The sequence below is a fragment of the Protobothrops mucrosquamatus genome, unplaced genomic scaffold (assembly GCF_001527695.2).
Source record: "Protobothrops mucrosquamatus isolate PMUCROS unplaced genomic scaffold, P.Mucros_1.0 scaffold2579, whole genome shotgun sequence".
NCBI lineage: Eukaryota > Metazoa > Chordata > Lepidosauria > Squamata > Viperidae > Protobothrops > Protobothrops mucrosquamatus.
In genome coordinates, this window is record NW_015388635.1 from 15,486 (window position 1) to 35,150 (window position 19,665).

The 19,665-nt window shown below is 38.2% G+C and overlaps 1 protein-coding gene across 1 annotated transcript in view; it reads right to left on the reverse strand.

Annotated features, from left to right (window-relative positions):
• Nucleotides 1-19,665, reverse strand: part of DENND4C (DENN domain containing 4C) — a 52,026-nt gene that overhangs the window by 11,097 nt on the left and 21,264 nt on the right. Inside the window, exons 12-25 of the mRNA XM_015825266.1 lie at nt 18,741-18,886; nt 18,427-18,462; nt 17,969-18,102; nt 17,290-17,422; nt 16,907-17,113; nt 13,693-13,821; nt 13,370-13,514; nt 12,781-12,927; nt 8,898-9,020; nt 8,131-8,277; nt 4,549-5,714; nt 3,136-3,316; nt 2,184-2,293; nt 747-922 (exon numbers count right to left, since the gene is read on the reverse strand). Coding sequence (XP_015680752.1) covers nt 747-922; nt 2,184-2,293; nt 3,136-3,316; nt 4,549-5,714; nt 8,131-8,277; nt 8,898-9,020; nt 12,781-12,927; nt 13,370-13,514; nt 13,693-13,821; nt 16,907-17,113; nt 17,290-17,422; nt 17,969-18,102; nt 18,427-18,462; nt 18,741-18,886 — 2,980 coding nt within the window. The remainder of the gene's footprint in view (nt 1-746; nt 923-2,183; nt 2,294-3,135; nt 3,317-4,548; nt 5,715-8,130; nt 8,278-8,897; nt 9,021-12,780; nt 12,928-13,369; nt 13,515-13,692; nt 13,822-16,906; nt 17,114-17,289; nt 17,423-17,968; nt 18,103-18,426; nt 18,463-18,740; nt 18,887-19,665) is intronic.

The window sequence follows — 19,665 nt, forward strand, 5'->3', positions numbered from 1 at the left end:
TTTTGTCCTTTGTAACACAGGGAGTTCTTGACTTATGGCCCACAATTCAGCCCAACATTTATGTTGTCAAGCACGACATTTGTTAAATGAGTTTTGCCCCACATTCTACGACCTTTCTTGTCACAGTTATGAAGTGAATCACTGGAGTTGTTAAATTAGTAACCAAATTGTTAAGTGAATCTGGCTTCCCCATTGACTTTGCTTGTCAGAAGGTTGCAAAAGGGGATCACAGGACCACAGGAGACTGCAACGGTCATAAATAGGCAGTTGCCAAGGATCTGAATTTTGATCACACTACCACGGGGATGCTAGAAGGGGCGTAAGTGTAAAAAATGGTCATAAGTCACTTTTTAGTGCCATTTTAACTTTGAACAGTCACTAAATGAACTTTGTAAGTTGAGGACTACCTGTACTTCCAGCTATTCCAAATTTATCATGAATATCGATTGTTTTTAATTCCTACTGTTAAGTTTTAAGACTAAAGGACTCAATCTGCATTCCACTCTGGTTAAAAATGAGATTTATAGACCAATTTGCCAATGGACATCATAACACATGAACACGTTAAACGGAAGAGAAAACTAAAACGGCTTCATCCTGCAAACAGAAACTTATCCATATCCAACATGTGATTCAGGACAATTTAACCGGCATATCAACTGTTTGTTCAGATACTACCAAGTTCGCTATCATTTGTAAAGGATGAATTACGAAGGTATGACCATTTAGCGGCAAAGTCTACCAACCTTGCAAGACCACGTAAGTCTTTAAATTCCACATTAAGGAGAGGTAAAAAGGCACTTTTGCAAAATGGACATGTAGAATTCAAATTAGAATCATCTGCAGTCCATCCTGCCATAATTTCTTCATCATAAACCAAGGCATCACAGGCTCGACACTGAGAGCAGCTCGACATTAAGACCTATTTAAAAAAAACAACACAATATTTTCTTTATAAAGACATGAAAATAAACAGGTATTCAAAACTCCAAGTTGTTTTGTTCATCAAAAACCTGCAAAAAGATTCATATTTAACCGGCCTGTCTAGTTTAGCACACTATTTCCACCATGGCTAGCCAGTTTCTTCTGGAAAGATCTCACATGTCTTATGGATACTATAGCACCTTCCTGGAGGAGTGGGTCTTTTAAATCTTTTTCTACTTCACATACTTCAACAGGCAATTAATGTTTTACCATTTGCATACTATACAGTAGTGGCCAAAATTGTGGAAGACTTTTGGGAAAAGTGTACAGTAGAAATGCCACCTTTGGTTAAGTTTCCACCGATTTTTCTTCTAATTTCTTTATAACTGTAGCCTTGTTCACGTAATAATACTATTTTACATCGCTTTCTGGGCGACCAGTCAACTCTTTGCACCATTACTTTAATTTTATTACATTTTACAAGCTCACTAAATGAAAGAAAAAAAAAACCCAACCAACTTGATAGCGATCACATAACACACTGACAAATGTCCTCCTCTCAGCTTCAATACATGACATCAATAACTGAATCCTACTGTGATCTGATTGGCTCATTGCCAAAACAAGATGACACCTGATTGGCTCTCTAAACACTCATGTTCATTGGCTACAATCAGATGAAGGAAAGCTACCTGATATCAACCTAGGCAAGTTGTGCTTCCTTTTTCTGGTTATTTGGCTATAACTTTTCATAGAACACAGTACAAGATAATTGAACAAACTTTGTTGTATTACATTCTTGATTAAATTATCTTTCCATTGATATATAATTTTATGTTACTACTCCCCCCCAAAAAGTGGTGTTATTAGCCATCAAACCTCAAAAATACACTTTTCCCAAAAGGTTTCCACAATTTTGACCACTACTGTACATATTTGACTCAATCTTTCTCACCTTTGGGCACCAGAGATGTGTAAGACTGCAACTCCCTATCAAAACCTAATCATGACATGTTAAAGCGATGTATGTATAAATAGCAAATACAGACAGTGTATGTGGAGCAGTGGATTGAATGCAAATAATATATGTAAAGGCACAGGTACTTTTAAAAATTATTTAAGTAATAATTCATTTCAAAAACACTACTCTCCAAAGGAAACAGAAATGTTTTAAGATGTATTATTTTTAAAATGTTCTGAAAGAAAATTAATTTTGCATAGGATAAAGCAAAATTTTTACTCAAGATTATAAATTTTACCTCCATTGCACAATTTTGGAAGATACTGGATAGACTAGTATTGTACGAAGAGCCATGTTCAGATTTATCAGAATCCAAAGTTTTCACGCCTCGTGAAAATTGATTTTCCCCTGTGTAAAGTAATGTGGAACAATTTAAAAATTATTAAATTACTTATAAAAAGATAGGGGGGGGGGGAGACATAATTGCTACATTTAACCACAACTCTTATTACTCCATTAAGCAATCAATTCCCATTCGATTCTGAGAAGTTGCTTTTTAAAAATCAAACCTAAAGAATTACTGGGGGGGGGGAATTCTATACTCTCCCAGTGATATGGATTCATAATTATTTTCCATCACACGAAACTGAATTTTTTTTAAATACCGATGCCACTTCAAATTGGACATATTTTTGCCCATTTCACTCCATGTCCCTGTGCTGTACTTTTCACTAATCAACAAGCCAGAATTCATATGGAAAATGGCTGTAAGGCATATTTTGGAGAGTTTTAGAAATTGTGAACACTCCTATATGAACGACTACCAAGTAACACATGCTGCTTTTTCAAGTTGAGAATCCACTGAATAAAAAAGCAACCTTGATGTAACATATCCATTGGCAATCTATAGTGATTAGCCCCCTTTAGTAGAACTTGAATTTTCAAAATGGACAGGATGAAAGAACAATTATGCAATTAGTTGTTTGGGGAGAAAGGAAAAGGAAAAGTTCTATTTACTAAGTAGCAAATAAGCTTCTTTCAATATGTTTTTCTCCCAGACCATGTTTCCCAAAGGCAGAATGTCCCAGTTAATATAAGAAATCCTGGGTATTTCCAGGCAACAGTTTTTAAAATGTTGGACAAACCATTCTACTCAGAAGGAGAAAAACACAGCCAGCCATCTGCTGGGGATATACTAATTTCTGCATGGAGAAGGATAGACTTGATGAGCAATTCAAAGTTTATGGTACCTGTAGGACAATGTGGCTTCCCTACGTCTCCACTGCTGTTGCTGCTTCCAAGACTTGTTGTGCTCTGTGCAAGTTCACTGGTAGCCAGTCCTGGGATTCCTATTTTTGGCGACTGACAGACGCCTAATATATGATCTTCAAAGCCAGCAGGAAAGGTAAAATCAGGATGGGGGGTTTCCTCCTTCGTTTAAAAGGTAAAAGACAAATTCAGAATCTTACACTCATGTAAAATGTTCACTATTTAGTTATTATTATTATTATTGAAAATGCAAGTGCACCAGCCCTGACATTTCAAAAATGGGTGCGGTTTGCCTTCTTGTTTAATGTGTTTGCAATGAACCTATCAAGAGACAAAGAATAACTGGTTGAAGAAACTTCTGAAATAGATTAAGAGGGGAAATTAAAAAGCCTGAGGGAAGAAACTAATAAAACATATCTTTGGTAGAAAAGGAACAGAATAATATTTAATGCTTTTCAGGCCACTGGGATTATTGGATGATTTCACAGTGTATTGGAGGTAAAAAAAAATCTTCCCCAAGTAACAATGATGATGTAAATATTTTGTAGAAAAACTAGTGCTACAAATATGATGAAAGAGACAGTTAAGTACTTCACATAGATAAGTATTTCTAACTAGTCTTCCTTTTTTGCAGAGAATACCATCTTAAATTCAAAGTGGTTTTCCTTTTTATATAATCCTGATAATAAAAAAATGGCATGGGACCTCACATGAGAAAACAAAGATTATATGAATTTTAGTCATTTTATTGTTCAAAAGTAAAGATTAGTAGACGCTACCTAGTTATGTTGCAAATACTGCTATCATTTACCCCTGGAATGGAAGTTATAGCCAGGACTCATAGAAAAACTTCACGGGTTTGAAGGGCAACCCTGCTTTTCAAATTCCTCAGAGTTTCAAAATAAAATTAACCTAGGAAGTTTCAGGCAAATGAAGAGAAAATTCCAAGGCAACATGAAAGCTTCAACAGGGCTGATGCAGCCTGCAAACTGCCTATTATCTGCCTTAAGAAAACACAGATTACAACTGGAAATCAAAATGCATGCTTCAGATAAGAAGAGTATAACCAAATTGTGTTCTGTGTTACAGTGTTATGGACGATGTGGGTGAAATTCAACTATATCAATTTGATTAACACTGTTTTGCTGGAATGAATTGCCCCTCCTTTTTGCAATCCAAATAAATGTGATTCAAAAGTTTGTACCCAAACATTTGTGGCACCTTCAAAAACATTGTCAGAGTAAAGGGAAATAATTTATATAAGTAAGACCTCAGTTATCTCTGCCATTATTAAGATAAAGTCTACTGAGTGAAGATTACTTGAGACAGCTGAGCTATCTAACCATTTACATCGGTGGATTAAAAAGAAAGAGGAAAAAACACGCAACATTTACCTCATCATCTGAATAACTATACGCTGATGACACTGCTCCCCACATCTTGCTTGCTACATTAGCTGCTTGTTTCATGCCAGATTTCAAGACCTCTATTTTAGGTCCAGATAATATGTGGTCTAGCTTCAGCCCCGACAGAGAGGTGACAACTGCGCCCAGTGAAGCCTGAGGAGAAGAACGACCCAACCCTGTTAAAGATATTGACCGTTCTTTTTGAGCGCGTGAAAGAGCCAGTTGCTTTGGTCTTCCAGTAAAGGTTTTGGACCTGGAAACAGATGGACTTTTATGATTAATATTTTGAATCTGTGGTGGTGGTGGTAGTGGTGGTGGAATGGAATCCAAGCTTGATCTTCTCTCTAAACTGGGCTCTGATGAAGTAGGGGAATCCACATCCCGACTGCTCTCTTTCCGGTGTAATTCCATGCTGGAAGATTTGCTGCCCAAGGGACTTTTTAGATTCATGTAGCTTTCAATCTCCTCAGCCAGATTGCGTGCTACAACCGGCGACACGACCTTTTCTTCTGGCTCAGCAGGTTTGGTGGCTTTTGTTTCCGTGGCCAGCAAAGATAAAGGATCCAAACCCATTTGAACGTCTTCCCTTTCAATGGGTTTGGCTACACCATAAAAACTACTCCTTTTGTTTGCCGTCTCTTTGGGTTCTACTTGCTCAGTTTTAGACTGAACTGCATCAGGGGACCTGGGGCTAGTATACTCTGATTTGACCATGCTGTCACTAAGTCCATTTTTCATCTGATCTTCAGGTTCTTCCACAACAGGTGAAGACCTAGCCCCTATTTCCCATGTATTTTCTTCTGCATGACTTCTGTCACTTTCTGACCCACAGAAGAACTGTATGCCACTGGCATCATCAGAAGTATGGGATTTACTCATGTGGGGTGGAGAGGTTTTGACCACAGCTAGAGCGGCGGTGAGGATCTTTGCATCTGCTCCCATCATTATTGCAAGATCACTGGAGTTGGAATCTAAGCTGTTCTTCTTCAGCAACATGTCTGCTCTGCTTTCAGTACTGAAACTGCAACTCCTTTCAGAAAAATGTTTTTGCCTCTTCTTCCCTTTTTCACTTGCTCTTTTGGGAGAACTATTACAATTAAACACAGAATCTTCAATAGAGTCCTGAACGATGAACAGTGGAGAGGATGCAGTTCCTTAAACAAAAAAACATACAGGTCAGTGTTAAAATAATAGCTCACATGAAGCACATTTAAAAAAAAAAAATCTATTAGAGAAAACATGGAAAAGGGATGCCTCGGCAACAAAAATCAGCATACAGAAATGTTGTGCTACATCCTTAGTTGTATTCAATATAGGCTTTAAAATTTAAAAATTTAGAGTCGTCCACCCTGAAAGAATTCTGATATCTGAGACTAACTCATTTTAAGTGACTATTGAAAATTTGCTTCTTCTTTTAGAAATTTCCAAGGTAATAGATCATTTCAATCAATCGGTCATGCTTTTCTTAGTTACACTCTGTAAGAGAATGGTAGCAAAATATGTGGAAAAAAGGACAAGATTCTGCCTGTCTACCCACTGGCAGGATAACTCTCTGAAAACCGAACAGAATGAAAGGAAATTTGGTAATCTGACCAAAACAAAAAATAAAAAAAACAGACAACAGAATCTGGCTAGAGCTTGTAGAGAAAAAAAAATTCCAGGAAAAACCCCCGGCAATTTATTATCCAGGGAGAGGCAACTGAGTAATGGTTTGGAATACTACCAAGTCCTCTTTGTTATATGACCCAAAATGAAAGTTATGCAGCCTGCTCTGTGCTTTCCAGGGCATAAATACTCAGAAATGTACACAGATATGTCATAAGCAGAACAAAACCAGAATCACAGACATAGCAAAAGGGACTACTCTAATTAGACTATTTCATCTGTGCACAAATACATACAGAGCCTATACATGTGATCTAATCAGGGAAGAGGCATGTTTTGTTTCTCTGTGTATATACAGTATGTGAACACACGGTGGAGGATGTGATCATATGGAGAAACAAAACATGCGTCTTCTCTGATTAGACCCTTACAGCTACACAACCAATACTTAATCACACACCACGCTTAGTCCCTGGGGAGAAAGTGCATATGCACATAGATGCTACACATAACTTCATTACACAAAAGAAAACAGAAATGCCTCCTATAACGCAACAATTCATGACTACAAGCAAACACTGAACATGCCCTGTCGTTATGAAACTGAAAATGATCATTCTTGATTTTCTTTAAAAAGTGTTATTTTTATAAATCTTGGTCATGAAGTCAACCAAAAAGGTGGTCATGAAGTCAACCAGCAAGGAGAAGACACAAGGATTATTTCCAAACATTAATTATTAAGATCATCTCCTATCCTGGTAATTGTGTGCCCCCTCCTTGGAAACAGTATGGATATGGTTTGCCATTTCCTTCTTCCAAGACATTTTTCAACCTTACAAACTAATCTGTAATTTGTAATCTCCCAGACCAAGCTGATTCTTATTAGCTTCACAGCTTAAACATGATTAACCAGCTGCTGCTGTTGCTAACCTCCATTGGGGAAATGGCATACAGACTGCTGGTTTTCTTAATCAGGACCTTTTTTTGATTAATATTAAGAATTAGCAAGGAACATTTGAAGAAGCTAAATCAAGTTTAATTTAATATTGATCTGTACTGCAGTAAGAGAAGACAAATAATTTTTTAAAAAAAATTAGAGGTTTTAACACATTTATCAAATGAGCCTCATTTAATTTTTATAATGTTTACAAAACTACTGGGAATCATATATTCCTGCAATTTAAACAGGGTAAATATATATATAAGGAGTGAGATTACAGTAAGAAAAGAGTCATCATCGTCATCATCATCTGTTAAATGAGTACCACAGTCCTTAGATTGGGTATTTTCCATTATATGGCTTCTAATCAAGAGCCTAAAAATCACAGACGTATCGCTGTGCTATATAGGACAGTGGTTCTCAACCTTTTCTTTGCCACATACCCCCTTTAAATACCTTTTGTGGCCATAGACCATGGCCATGGACTACCAAGACGTAACTCAAGATTTAAATCATAACATTATTTCAAACCCGTGACAATATCATGCCCCCCCCAGGTGTCCTTGGACCACAGACTGAGAACCACTGATGTAGGAAGTTCCAAGCAAGGTTGGGTGTTAATTATTCTTGAATGTTTTTCACATAACAAATTCATTTCTCTTGGGCAAGTCAAGCACAGCATAAATGATTTCCAATTTTATTTCTAACTAGCTGTACCTGGCCACGCATTGCTGTGGCTCAGTCTGGTTAAATGGAAAAGAAAGAAAAGAGAAAGCGCATGTTTGTAATATGTTTAATTTCACAATGCAGATGGCGCTGTTTTTCAAAAAAAGCATGTTTTTACCTGTCACAGATGTGACATCTATATAATAGTAGGTATATAAAAACACGTGCGTATTCGAATGCAATGTTGTGTCAAAATTTCAAAGCAATTGGTGAAGAACTTTCGGAGATTTAAGATTTTGAACAAACAAACATTTACATTTTTATTTATAGAGATAAACCAAATATATGAATTAGCTTACCACTGCTGCTTTTCCTGCCAGGACAAACAAACATACCAGAGGGAACCTTCACAATACTGCTTGTAGAATGCACAGGGATTTCCACGAGGCTTTGAGATTCTGTATTAGAGTGCTGTTTTTCTGCAGATTCATTGGTGCCAGAAAAATCTTCAGAAGACAGGAGGAAAACACAGAGAGAGTTGACTTCCTTACTAGTGAAAGTAGAGAAAAATGAATGCCATGTCTAATAGCAAGCACCTAACATTTCCCAAAACTTCCAGTCAGCATGTATTTTCCAATAAATCTGGAGAGGGTCTAAGTCGTGTTCCAAAAAGTGCAGCCAAGACAATCCTTTTTCAGCACATTTATTTGTATATGCAGCTTTATCCCTCCAATCAATAACAAGGCCATCCGTATTATAACAATGTATTTAAAATGGAGAACAAAATCTTGAGTAGGGGAAAAAAATTGTAGCAGAGAGAGAATTTCTTAAATGGTAGGCTTGGTAGATTATCCCCAAAAGTACTTTAAAAAGAAACAAATTTTATCTGTCTTTTTGGAACCTTTTAAAAGTTATTTTCAGTTGTAGTCTTCATCTATGGAATATTTTCTAAAGAATGTTCACCTCACCTTCTGTTCTGCTTAGTATCACTTTGATGATTATTTTTATTTTCCAAGCAATTTAAGAAACACGTGGTTATTTTAGGACTTGAAAGTTTGCTGTAGTTTATGTTTCCAACTTACAAAGCATATTTTAAAAGAAAAATTCTACCGTCCCTCTAACGCACCTCCAGTTAAGTCTTCTTTTGCAGCAAGATCTTTCTCCATAAGCACGTCTGTTGAACGAAGGTGGTCCCCGTCGTCCTTTATAAGTTCATCTTTAGACCCATAGCCTTGATCTGACTGGCCTCCTGTGGGGGGGGGGAGAGGAGACAAGACTTGTCCATTTGCTTTTCTCTCTCTGCCTCTCAGAACATCAATATTTAAATTGTGAGAAATGCGTATTGCAAAATTTTTATTTTAAAACAGAAAATAATTGATGAAGCGCATTTTGAAATTCAGTGAAGAAAGAACAGCAGCGGAGACGCGGTGAGAGAGGTATGTTTGAGATGTAACTTTTGCAGAGCGTATTATTGCTGGTTGAACATTAACAGAAGATAATGCAGGTAACCCACAACAGAAGAAATAAGAATCACGTTCGTTTCAGTTTGTTTCATCACTTACAATCAAATGACTCTCAGGGTTGACCAGATTTTTTTTTTTTTTTTTTAAAGGCTTAAAAATGTCCACGGTAGGAATAAACTCAGCATAAAATCAAAACAGTGCAATAGTTAACAGTAACTCGAGAATACAACAACTCAAAAAATAAAACAGAAATGGCCCAATATAATTAGGGTGTTCCAGAACAGTCCAAGGAGGACACCAGCCTGGTTTCCACAGGGAGGCTGTTCTACAGAACCAGCACCACTACGGCGAAGAAGCCTCAGAACCCTTTTATTTCCTCTAAGTCAGTGGTTCTCAACCTTTTTAATGCCGCGACCCCAACCGGTCGTAAGTCGAGGACTAAACCGGTCGTACGTCGAGGACTAAACCAGTCGTAAGTCGTGGACTAAACTGGTCGTAAGTCGAGGACTTTCCCTGCCCGGGAGCGCCACGCATGCGTGGTTCCGCCCCCTGCGCCGGCTGAGGCTAGCTGGCAAGCGGCAGAGATGGAGCAGGCCGACCACCAGCTGGCCCAGCCCAAGGGAGGTAAGGCACCCGCCGGAAAAGGGGGAAAAAATGGCGGACCAAATAAATGGCGGACCAAAAAAATGGCGGACAGCCTTGCTTGGCGACCCCCGTGAAATGGTCGAGCGACCCCAAATGGGGTCCCGACCCACAGGTTGAGAACCACTGCTCTAAGTGCCACTTACAGCGGTTTCTCCCTCTATGACCGAGGAAGCCAGGCCCACTCTGGTTGGAGTATGTGGTGCTATAGCAGGGCTAGGCAACCTTGGCTCTTTTATGACTCGTGGACTTCAACTCCCAGAATTCCTGAGCCAGCCATGCTGAGGGGAAAGGGAGAGGTTTCCAAGCTGAGCCATGCTGGCTCAGGAATTCTGGGAGTTGAAGTCCACAAGTCATAAAAGAGCCAAGGTTGCCTACCCCTGTGCTATAGGTGTCCAGACGCTAAAACATAAAGAGCTTTATAAGTCAAAATCAGCTCTTCAAATGGCACATATCAAGGACCCTATAATTCCCTTTGCCCCTCTTTCTTCTGAGGTAAAATGATTTCGTTGCTAGGGTTTATTTCTTTATATGCGTATCTAAGTTCATATCTCCCCTGTATTAATCTTGTCTAAACTCTACTAATCTGGTATAAGCCCTGCTCTCCTTGGCTACAGAATTTAGCTCTGTTTGTGCTACCTTCTATAACCTCAAGAGTGGTGCTTTTCTTATCTAATACAGTATAGCCCAGGGGTAGGCAACCTTGGCTCTTTTATGACTCGTGGACTTCAACTCCCAGAATTCCTGAGCCAGCATAGCTGGCTCAGGAATTCTGGGAGTTGAAGTCCTCGAGTCATAAAAGAGCCAAGGTTGCCTACCCCTGGTATAGCCTTTCCCAACCAAGTGGCTCCTAGATTAACTGTGACTATAACTCCCGTAAGTCACTGAGAATTCCAACATATTCAGAGGTTAAAAAAACAAATGCTGGGACTTACAGGCTGAAATTCTTACATAATCAGTTTGAAAAAAAACCCAGTGTTTTCCAAGTTTGGCAACTTTACAGGGTGGAATTTTAATTCCCAGAATTCCTCAGCCAGCATGCAAAGTTTAAAAAAACACTGTCCTAAATGGTGACAGGTTGTCTCTGTCGAGACTCTTCTAGTTATATCCATTTGATTATATGAATGTGGTCAGAAGTAAAAAAAAGGCTTGCAACTTGAACAACAGTCAAATCCTAGACTGAAGAAACACAACATCTTATTATTTAATAATAAATGGAAGGAGCAAAATTCCATCAATTAATGAAATCTGAAGTGTATGCTAGGTATGTGTTTCCAAAGTAACTTGCTATTACTTAAAATAGCATGTCAAAAAGTCAGCCACTGTTTTTATATTGATTTACGTTAATTCATGGGAAAATTACCTGCAAGGTTTAACATTCAACAGCAGAATTAATGCACATCTGCCTCCAAGGATTCGCACCACACAAGTCTGCACCCCACACCATGACAGCCAAGGACAAATGCAGCACCAAGAGACAGCACAGAGCAAGAAGCAGAGCAACAAGGATCAGAGAGAAGGAATATTTAGTTATCTACTACTAGACAAATACAAGAAGCCATCTACACAAAACAGAGAAAGACTAAAATTGTTTTAAAAAGAAGGAAGTCAGAAAGTTTAGTAGAGAAAATTGAGGAACGGGACAACTTTTAGACTTATATCTAAGAGCAGGAGTTTTAAAATAAGATTATCTTTGTTTCATTTAAAATATGTAACTTGCAGCTAAGCGAGAGTCGGGAAACTCTTTTCAGAAAGATTCAGCTATCTGCACTTAAAAATCATTTCCACATTTATCTTTAATGACCAAATTTGGGCTAAATAGGGAATGCTCCCTACCTAATGCAAGTTACTGTGAAATTTTCTGAAACGTAGCATTCCATGTTTAGTATGAACATATTCCTTTGCCCTCACTAAAATTTTACCCAAGTTCAAACGCATGTAGTTGGGATATAGAACAATCCCCAGGAATATATATATTAGAAACAAAGAGCACCAGTCGCAGCAAACTATCGGTGCCTCCTTCACTCAAACATATATTTCCTGGAATCACATAATTATATCAGGATTCAGTACACAATATGTCCTCCCATATATTCACTTGTGCTGAAAGGCCAAAGACGTTGTAGGCAGAATAAACATAAAAGTTCAAGTTGGTATATAATACCACAATTCTTTACACTGAACTAATATTATCCTTTTCCACCTTGCCTCTTCCTCTTCCCGCTGATTAGCTATTTCTCTCTTTAAAAGATAGAGACAGGAAAAAAGCTACCTACAACAGCTGCATAAACTAAGCATATACACACCCAACTTGTGATCTAAATAATAATAATAATAATAATAATAATAATAATAATAATAATAATAATAATAATAATAATAATAATAAAGTTGGAAGGGACCTTGGAGGTCATCTAGTCCAACCCCCTGCTCAGACAGGAAACCCTACACCATTTCGGACAAATAGCTGTCCAGTCTCTTCTTAAAAACCTCCAGTGTTGGAGCATTCACCGCTTCTGGAGGCAGGTTGTTCCACTGATTAATTGTTCTAACTGTCAGGAAGTTTCTCCTTAGTTCTAGGTTGTTTCTCTCCTTGATTAGTTTCCATCCGTTGCTTCTTATCCTGCCTTCAGGCGCTTTGGAGGATAGCTTGACTCCCTCTTCTTTGTGGCAGCCCCTGAGATATTGGAACATTGCTATCATGTCCCCCATGTGATTTGCTTCTCGATGAAGCAATTTGGACCCCGTTTTAGATTCTGCTATTCATGGGATTGGCATGGAACAGGGGAAAAAAAATCTTTTCCTCTCTCTATAACACACAATCTTTGTAACAGAAACAATATTAAGGTAGGCAGTGTATTAGAAAGACATTGCAAAGTTAGTGAACCCCAACAGATCTAATACCTGTGCTAGAGTGATTATCAATGGAATCAAGCCTGACTAAGTCTCTGACGAAGAGTGTGTGCTCCCCACTGTTAGCATCATTAGAACTATCCACACTACCATGGCTCACCGTGTCCCCATCACTTCCACCTGGGATCTTCCGTGAAGCTGAGGACAGCAACAATAATATATTAGTTAAAAAAAAACAAAAAAACGAGGAGCAGCAGTATGGTAATCTACACAGCATTACTGAAGGATTGACCCAAGACCTTTTTCGGCAAATGAAGACCAACCCACCCAAATCAATGTGTGTATCTCAGGCTGTTTTGGGGAATGCAAAGCACAAATTCTCACACACACACCTTCCTTTTAACGATATCTTAAAACTCCTGCTTCACAGTACAGCTATTTAAGACATAAACCCTTATAAAAACAGCACATAACCCCCCCACACACACATTGCAGTGCACCATTCGATACTCTGCGCTTGCATTTTAATTGTGCCCGTTTCCTCACATGCAAGCACATCACCCCATAATAAGAGTTTATCACTAATCTGAAGCAGCAGGATTTATATTTTATTTATGGCAGTTAAGGATTGTGACATTACCTGGTATTGCAACAACCTCTGAAGTATGTGTAGTCTTTTTGAGACATTGCCTTAATTGTGTCATACTGTGTACCACATTCCGCAATTTTGTCCAAAGAAATATACCGCTGCGATTACTGCTAGGCCAGGGATTCTCCAAAACTGCCTAGAGAGTAAAATTACTAAGAAAAATATTTCCAAAATAGTCAACATACATGATGACACCCTTATAATCCATTCCCTGCAATCTTAGTCAGATAGAATTATATCACTGTTATCCAACAATGATAAGGAAGGAAGTTATAAGATCTTCGTTATATATTATTTACTAATTTTCTGCTTACCTTATTGTAATAACCATAAGTAATTGCATTTGGTTCTATGCCAGAATTTTTCATCTCAAAGAGAATCCGCACAGCCAGGACGGGATGGCCCCAAAGTCCACAGAGCAACATTAAAACTCTATAACACACCTGATAAATATTGAAAAGAGTATAGATTTTATCAACAGTAAAGCATCAAGTGTGACTATCCTTACAATATAAGTCTCCCTTGGCACGTATCATCAGTCAGCAGAGGAATACTAGTTTAAAGCAAGAGATATTTACTACTGAATTAGAAAGCTGCCAACCTATTAAAATAATATCCCAAACACATACCATATATAACTTCTGGTCCAATTCTCTCAGCTGCTACCAAACTCAATAAACCACTGATACAGCAGGAAGGCAAAACTACCCATTTTTACCACAAGCCAATCCATAGAAAGCCAACCACACCAAATTGTCTAGCATTACAAAAAAAAATAAAAAATCCTTGCAATCTTTTCTTAGATTAAGTACTTAAAGGGTACTGTATTGCAGGTGTTACATTTTTGTGTCATTTTAATGCAGATAATTCCGATACGACAAGAAACTTGCTTAATCACATTTAATTTACCATCTCTTTTTCTCCAGGGTTCAAGAGGGCTGGGGGAAGGGGGGAAGAGATATTCTTTTAATTTTATTTCCACAATAGATAGGTTGGGCTGAGAGAAAGAGTAACTTGCCCATCCATGTGCCTTCCCATGACTGGGAGTGGATTAGCACCCTCCTGGATTTTAGTTCAATAATCTAACTGGTGTGCCTATGCTACATTGGCTATGGAGAAAGGCATTTTCATAAATATTTTAAGATCCTCTTCCAGGTTAGGGTTAGGAAGAAAGCCAGCATGTCCAGGCCAGATGGGACTGAATTGTGACTTAGCTGTTTTACTGCACGCCGGGGGGGGGGGGCAGGGGTGCAAATCTGAGGAATGTCCTAGGACCTAGGTGCTTGGACAAACTGGCAACTGCACACTGGGCTTCGTCTCCCTCTGAGAATTTATCTGAGTGTTCAGCTGGAAAAGAACAACCTAGCCCAGGGGTAGGCAACCTTGGGTCTTTTATGATTCATGGACTTCAACTCCCAGAATTCCTGAGCCAGCATAGCTGGCTCAGGAATTCTGGGAGTTGAAGTCCACAAGTCATAAAAGACCCAAAGGTTGCCTACCCGACCTAGCCAGTCTGTCTCTCTAAGATCTCCTGCAGGATCAATATCCAGGCAAGATCTCTCTTCTGCAGGATCAATATCCAGGGTTTTCCCACATTTCCACTCTGTTTTGCTCAAGACTCCCATTCCATCACACACTCCATTCCTGACCCTGTTGCAGCTGGACCGAGCTAGGTCTTCAGCACATCTGCCCAGCTCTTCATGAACCCAGAAGCCATGTGACAGACATACCCCTAAAAGGTTCCTGCCCTATCATTCTCTTTGCCTACAGATTCCCTGGCTCTGCTCACAATTCCTTGAATCTAATTCTTTAGCACAGCTGTCTATTTCTCTCCTCTCAATCTGTCACTCTGTGTGATTCCTTAACCCCCCTCATAGACTAGCTCTTTGCCTTTGCAGCTCTCCTCTAATTTGCTTGTAACTTCCTTCTAGGCCAGGGGTAGGCAACCTTGGCTCTTTTATGACTCGTGGTCTAGGCTAAGGCCAAATTTAAAGGAAAAGTTCTTGGCACAAAAGTGAAGGTGTCCAAACTCTGAAGATGTATTTGAGCTAAGAAATTGATTCTCCATTATAGTACAAGTGGAAGCAGAGACCAGTTTCTGACTAACTTTTTAAAATTTACGGAAGATTCAAGCAATTTCCTTTTTCTTCATCATATATAATAATGGTGCCATGTTTTAATCATTTATTTTCCAAAATGTCAGGTTCTTACCTACTAGTCTGCATTTTTAATAGAAGAAATGCATGGTAAAATTTCAGACACAACGAGCATTTGAATGTAAGATGGCGTAATCTCAAGTAATTATTAAATTTCTTACTTCCTAATAATCACAACCAGAAATTACAGGAGAGTTCGATTTCTGGATAATTAACAGTATAATGAAACTGATTTTATTAGTGAGAATATCTACAGCATGCTAAGAATATCTCCAAATGAAAGGAAGAAAAAGAATGGAGAGGCATCAGAAAATTGTTCTCTAATTTTAGATATAGTCTAGAAGAAAATAATAGGTATTTATGTTACAAGTAAAAAGACTTAATTCTGTTGGTAATTCCAGGAATGCACAGAAACCACGATGGGGTCATCTGGCATCAATTGCAGGTTGTTAACAAAATGTTTTCTTACTGCATTAAAATGAGCTGTAGCTTGCCTGTTTTACAAACTATATCAAGCTATCTTATTTAGAATTGATTGGAATTAAAAGTATATTACTGGAAATCCAAAGTTGCAGAACATTGCGGTTTCTTTGGAAAAACAGTAGGCCGGTATAGACTTTTTTTTGTTCAAGAACCTCTCTTGATCCCGGTGTGAATGTGCAACCAACCAGACAAAGGCTTAGCATGAACAAGTGTCTCCATTTTATCCACTATTCTTGCAGAAGTGTCTTCTACACATACACGTATGTGCATGTACACACATACACGTATGTGCATGTACACACAGACCAATCTTGAGAGACAAGGTGTTGGTTACCACGTTTAAAGCGCTCCATGGCATCGGACCTGGGTATCTTCGAGACCGTCTTCTGCCGCAGATTGCCTCCCATCGACCGGTACGCTCCCACAGAGCGGGCCTCCTCAGGGTGCCGTCGGCCAAACAGTGTCGGCTGGCGACCCCCAGGGGGAGGGCCTTCTCTGTGGGAGCTCCCACCCTGTGGNTAGGGGGGGATTTTATAGGGATTTTAAAGGGATTTTATAATATTAAACTTAATACAGGTTATTTAATATATATTTTAATTTGGCTTTTAGAGATATCTATTGTATTGTACTGTTTTTATTTACCTGTAAGCCGCCCTGAGTCCCTCGGGAGAAGGGCGGGGTATAAATGGGATTAAATAAATAAATAAATAAATAAATAGAGTTTCCAAAAAGATGTTTCATGGCTTTGCACCCTCAGATCAAAGGGTGTTGCAAAGCACCTTATCATACAATCGGCACTCAACCAGAAGACGGCAAATATCATAAACATTATTCCAAGACAAAAGATACATCTTTATCTTTTTATAGCACGGCAATCTTCTTAACTTACTTCATCTAGTGGTTCCACGTCTGTTTTTTTCATTTTAATGAGAACATCATATGCTTGCTGCAGGGCTCTGACTTTGGGATGAGAAACTCTAACGTAGGCTGGGAGACAAATAAACCATAAGCTGTAACAATGACTGAAAAGGAATTTGGCCCACTGTGGGGAGTTTGTGTAGCATCTCTTGGCGAGTTTATGGGCTGCTTTTATCTCCTGCAAAACAAAAGAGTAAAAATAGACACATATTAAAAGGAATCTAAGGAGTGCCGGATAACGTGCTCTTTTAACAGCATGAAATGTGGAAAAGAAGAATGTGCACTTCTGCTGGTTATATCATTTTTTTTCCAAAGTTATTTCAATTCTGAATGTATCTTAAAAATAAAAATAACCTGCTTAGTTCTCTTTGCCATGAGCGCTGGACTGTTTGAAATGTTGCTTTTAGCTGGGTGCCTCTTAAATGAAAGTTTGAGATCTTGTGGTCTGTCAAAGAGCTTAAGCTCTAACTTAGGGAAGGTCTCGTAACTGGAAAAGAAAATCAAAATGGTATTAACACTGTCTTCCATCCATAATAAGACAATAAAATGAATAAAATAAAATAAAATTTGAACCACCCCAATTCAAGAGGAAAATCTTTTTTCAGTGTTTGGAGTTAAAAGAGTTTTCAACTCAAAAACAGAGGTATTTCAAACCGAAAGACTTCTAAAATAACCAAAAGCAGATTCTCAATGGAAACAGAGCATTTCAAATTTTAAATAATTCAAATTCCACATATTTGGCACACCCCTGCTGAACACGATGGCTAAAAAAAATTATTCTCTAAATTTCAATATTTAGAAGAAACTAAAATTCAAAGTAACAGTAATTTTAGTAAGATGAACATTCAGTATACTGGACATTCTTGATAAAGATCCCTGTCTGATCTTTTGATCGCCAGATATGAGAGGAACCACATTTTCCAAGATTCCTACCTACCATGGCCACCTCCTGAACCCATCTGAAAGAACACTAAATTAGGAAAGGCTGGATGGAAATAAAGAGAAGTCTATCCAAATGCCATTAAGGGAATACCTATACATTGGTAGTCTTTCCTGTCCATCGTCTGGGGGTGGTGGCTCCGGTGGCATTATAAATACTGTATGTTCACTCTTCTGAGACTCATCAAATTCAATTAACCGAATATCCTCTGCAGAGTCTACATCAACCTGCAAATACGTCACACTTTAGTATTACAATGCTATTTCAAAGCCTCAAGGATGCAACTGTTAAGCACAGAGTGTGATGTAGAAGAAAAGGTAGAAGAAGCTATGACTATGTACACATCTTGCAGCTGTCTGCCACTAGCACGGCGAGAAGATCCACAAAACACTAATATAGCAGCTATTCAATTTTCAATTAGCACATCTAGAAAAAACATATCTTAAAATTCCCAGACAACTACTTGATCAATCACATCTTCCATTTCCATTTTATGACCACACATGCTTAATTATCAGCAAAGTCTTGTCCCATGAGAAGTAAATAAATACCTTATCTCCTTTTTCTGATCCTTTCTCAGGAAAAAGCTAAAATAAATATTAGAAATAAATGCTTAATTTTTGTGAATAAGCACAATGTTTTGCTATTATGTATAGTGTAAACTTTTAAATTCTCTTGCCTAATAGAAGCCCTGAACAAATCTAATGTGGATAACATGAGAACATTTCCAGGATAAAACACAATAGGCAGTTAACATAAAAACTCAATTGCATGGCACTTAAAAGAGTTAAAATGTTGCTTCCCCAAAATAGTCATGCACTAAATTTAAAGTGAAATGATATATTTACCCAATAAATATCTTTACCTTTTCTACACAGTCATCAAAAAATGCTAATCCTGTATCTTTGTCACTCACAAAACTGCATTCTTCAATGAAGCGGCTAAAAATCTGTGTCTTTGTTAAAGCTGTGTAGAATTTTGTGTAGGCACGGTCTCTACTTTTTAAAAATCCTAGTATATATAAAGGAAGAAAAGAAAATAGCTAGACATTTTTGTTACAGTGCCTTACAATTATCTCATTTTTTCTGTTTGTTCACCTCCTGTAAACAAGACCCTACACAAATTGCTTTCAGCATGTATCCTGCTCTTATGATACAACAACCAGAGTCACTATCTTAAATAACATAAACATTTTGACATAATAGTTTTTAAAAAGTTCAGCTCCAGAGTTTTCAAACACAATGTATCTTTAGTGTCTGTGTGTCCTGTTATTGATAGCTTTGGAACGTGATCCACTTGGAAAATCTGGAGCTCTAAAAGCTCTACAGAATTGGGAGATTATGCGTCCTTCTTCTGAACTCCAGCTGACGGGATCACTTCACATGACTCTTTAAAGAGCAAATCTAATCCCACCTTCTATAATATGTAATTTAGCATTTTAAACAAGCAAAGACAATCCTATAGCTCTTAACGTTTTGTGCTCAATTTACAAGATAAGAACAGATGACAGAGAGGGAGTCATCTGCCAGTGTTCACAGGTTCCCCCATTCTCCAGTTGTGTCTGCCCATCACAACAAAATTGGACTGTGGATGTACTTTGGATTCACTCTACCAAACAAAATCATCCAATGGCACTGAGGAGGTGCGCCTTCTCTGTTGCACTGCCTGCCCTGAATGCCAGCAAAGCTCGTACTCTATTCTATTCTAGTCTTTATTCTATTGCATACAAAGAAGAAACTGAGAAGACTAGTATTTGTTAAATTTGAAATGCGACCCGTATTTTATTTGAA